Source organism: Plectrocnemia conspersa, unplaced genomic scaffold (genome assembly GCF_051122295.1).
Source record: "Plectrocnemia conspersa isolate PC_06_02 unplaced genomic scaffold, ASM5112229v1 ptg000006l, whole genome shotgun sequence".
NCBI lineage: Eukaryota > Metazoa > Arthropoda > Insecta > Trichoptera > Polycentropodidae > Plectrocnemia > Plectrocnemia conspersa.
The window spans coordinates 6,254,160-6,255,807 of NW_028277170.1; the positions used below are offsets into that span (position 1 = coordinate 6,254,160).

Genomic DNA, 1,648 nt, shown 5'->3' on the forward strand with positions numbered 1-1,648 from the left:
GTTTACTGGTCTTTAAAAATGCATTAAAGTCACCCCTATCAAAATTTGTACATAAAGAATTTTAGACAATAATTTAATTTTTTTTAAATTTATTAGTAATTGTTTTAAAAATCATCTCAAATCAAACGCAGTACCTATTCTTAACATAAGTTTTGCCCATTTTTTCAAGTCTAAAAATCCAGAATAAAATCAAAACACATTGGTAACGGTTAAACGTTATTCGAAAAATATCTGCTCTTTTTTAATTGCCACGTTAAATTTATTATTTGATTTAATTACAAGGCTTCAAAATGGAATGTCAAGTAGACAAAAGGGAGCACTTTCGACATCTCGTTACGTTCGCGTTCAATCAAGGGAATAAAGCCGCCAAAGCTGCTCGCGATATTTGCGTAGTTTACGGTGAAGATGCTATGAATAAAAGGACAGCTCATCAATGGTTTTCGCATTTCAAAGACGGTAATTTCGATCTGAAAGACATGGAACGTACCAGAAGACCAGTGGAATTCGACGAGGACCGCATATCCCGTCTTATTCATCAAGAGTCAATTCAAACCACTGTAGAATTGACTGAGCTGGTGAATTGTAGTTACATGACCGTATACCACCATCTTCAATCAATGAGAAATGTCTACAAGTTCGGCGCTTGGGTCTCACGTGTTTTGAGAGAAAACAATGATAAAAAATTTCTACTGGTTTGGCCATGGCATTGGTTTCTTTACCGTAACATTACTAGTGATAAAAATGGTCCTTTTATGTAAATATGAAGCGATGGAAAGAATAGGCGAGTCATCGTCAAAATCAAAAATAAAATTTAAAACCTAAAAAGGACCGACAGTAAGTAATAAATTAGATCAATGACGTTCCACTTTTTATCCAAAACACACGCACGCTAGACTTACACAGTTAGGAGTAGACAACCAGTTACTGTGATATTACATAAATATGATATTTTTATTTATTTTGTGCGAAATGAGCTGAAATATTTATTTTTATATTTCAATTTTTTTATATCGACGAGTCACTTGATATATCTAATGGTGCTGTGTGAGGCAGAAACAAAAATATTATTTTCGTGCGACTTATATGACTTTTTTCGTGTGACTCTTGTGTGAATGTATTTGGGTAAAAATTGGAAGACCTGGCGTTCACTGAACTGCATTCAAAAGACTAATGTTAATGGAATATGCAATCTGGCAAAAATAACTATGTCATTTTCTCTATAACATTTACTTTCAATAATCATATTATATAGTAAAAAAATATTTTTAATTTTTAAAATCCTATAAAATTTCACATTAAAATGTAAATGACGTACCTTGAATATGCCATATGCACATCTTTTAATATTTATTAAATTTAATAGCGACTTCTTGACCATCTGTGTATATTTCATTTTTATCAGAGATTATAATATCCTATTCGGCGCATTAAATTGGAAGTTACTACTATGGTTTCGAATTGAATAGTGCTAGAGAGTTTAATCTATGCGTAAAGAGAAAATCCAGTATTACGGTCACGCCCCTAATTTCTGACCGCACTTCAGAGGTCAGATTCATCCCCAGGGACATACTTTCGGGTGTTGTAAGACGCGCATTCGAAATCGTGCCCCTGGGACTCGTGCTCTTTTTACCTCTCACACAAGAGAGGT

General features: G+C 33.5%; 1 protein-coding gene across 1 annotated transcript; it reads left to right on the plus strand.

Annotated features, from left to right (window-relative positions):
* Nucleotides 1-290: 290 nt before the first annotated feature.
* On the plus strand, nt 291-758 carry LOC148234106 (histone-lysine N-methyltransferase SETMAR-like). The gene has a single exon (XM_088188370.1). The coding sequence runs from the start codon at nt 291-293 to the stop codon at nt 756-758; it is 468 nt and encodes a 155-aa protein (XP_088044496.1).
* Nucleotides 759-1,648: the final 890 nt, after the last annotated feature.

Bases quoted from the DNA above. Each gene is read 5' to 3' on its own strand.
- LOC148234106 (XM_088188370.1), top strand. From the start codon at position 291: ATGGAATGTCAAGTAGACAAAAGGGAGCACTTTCGACATCTCGTTACG.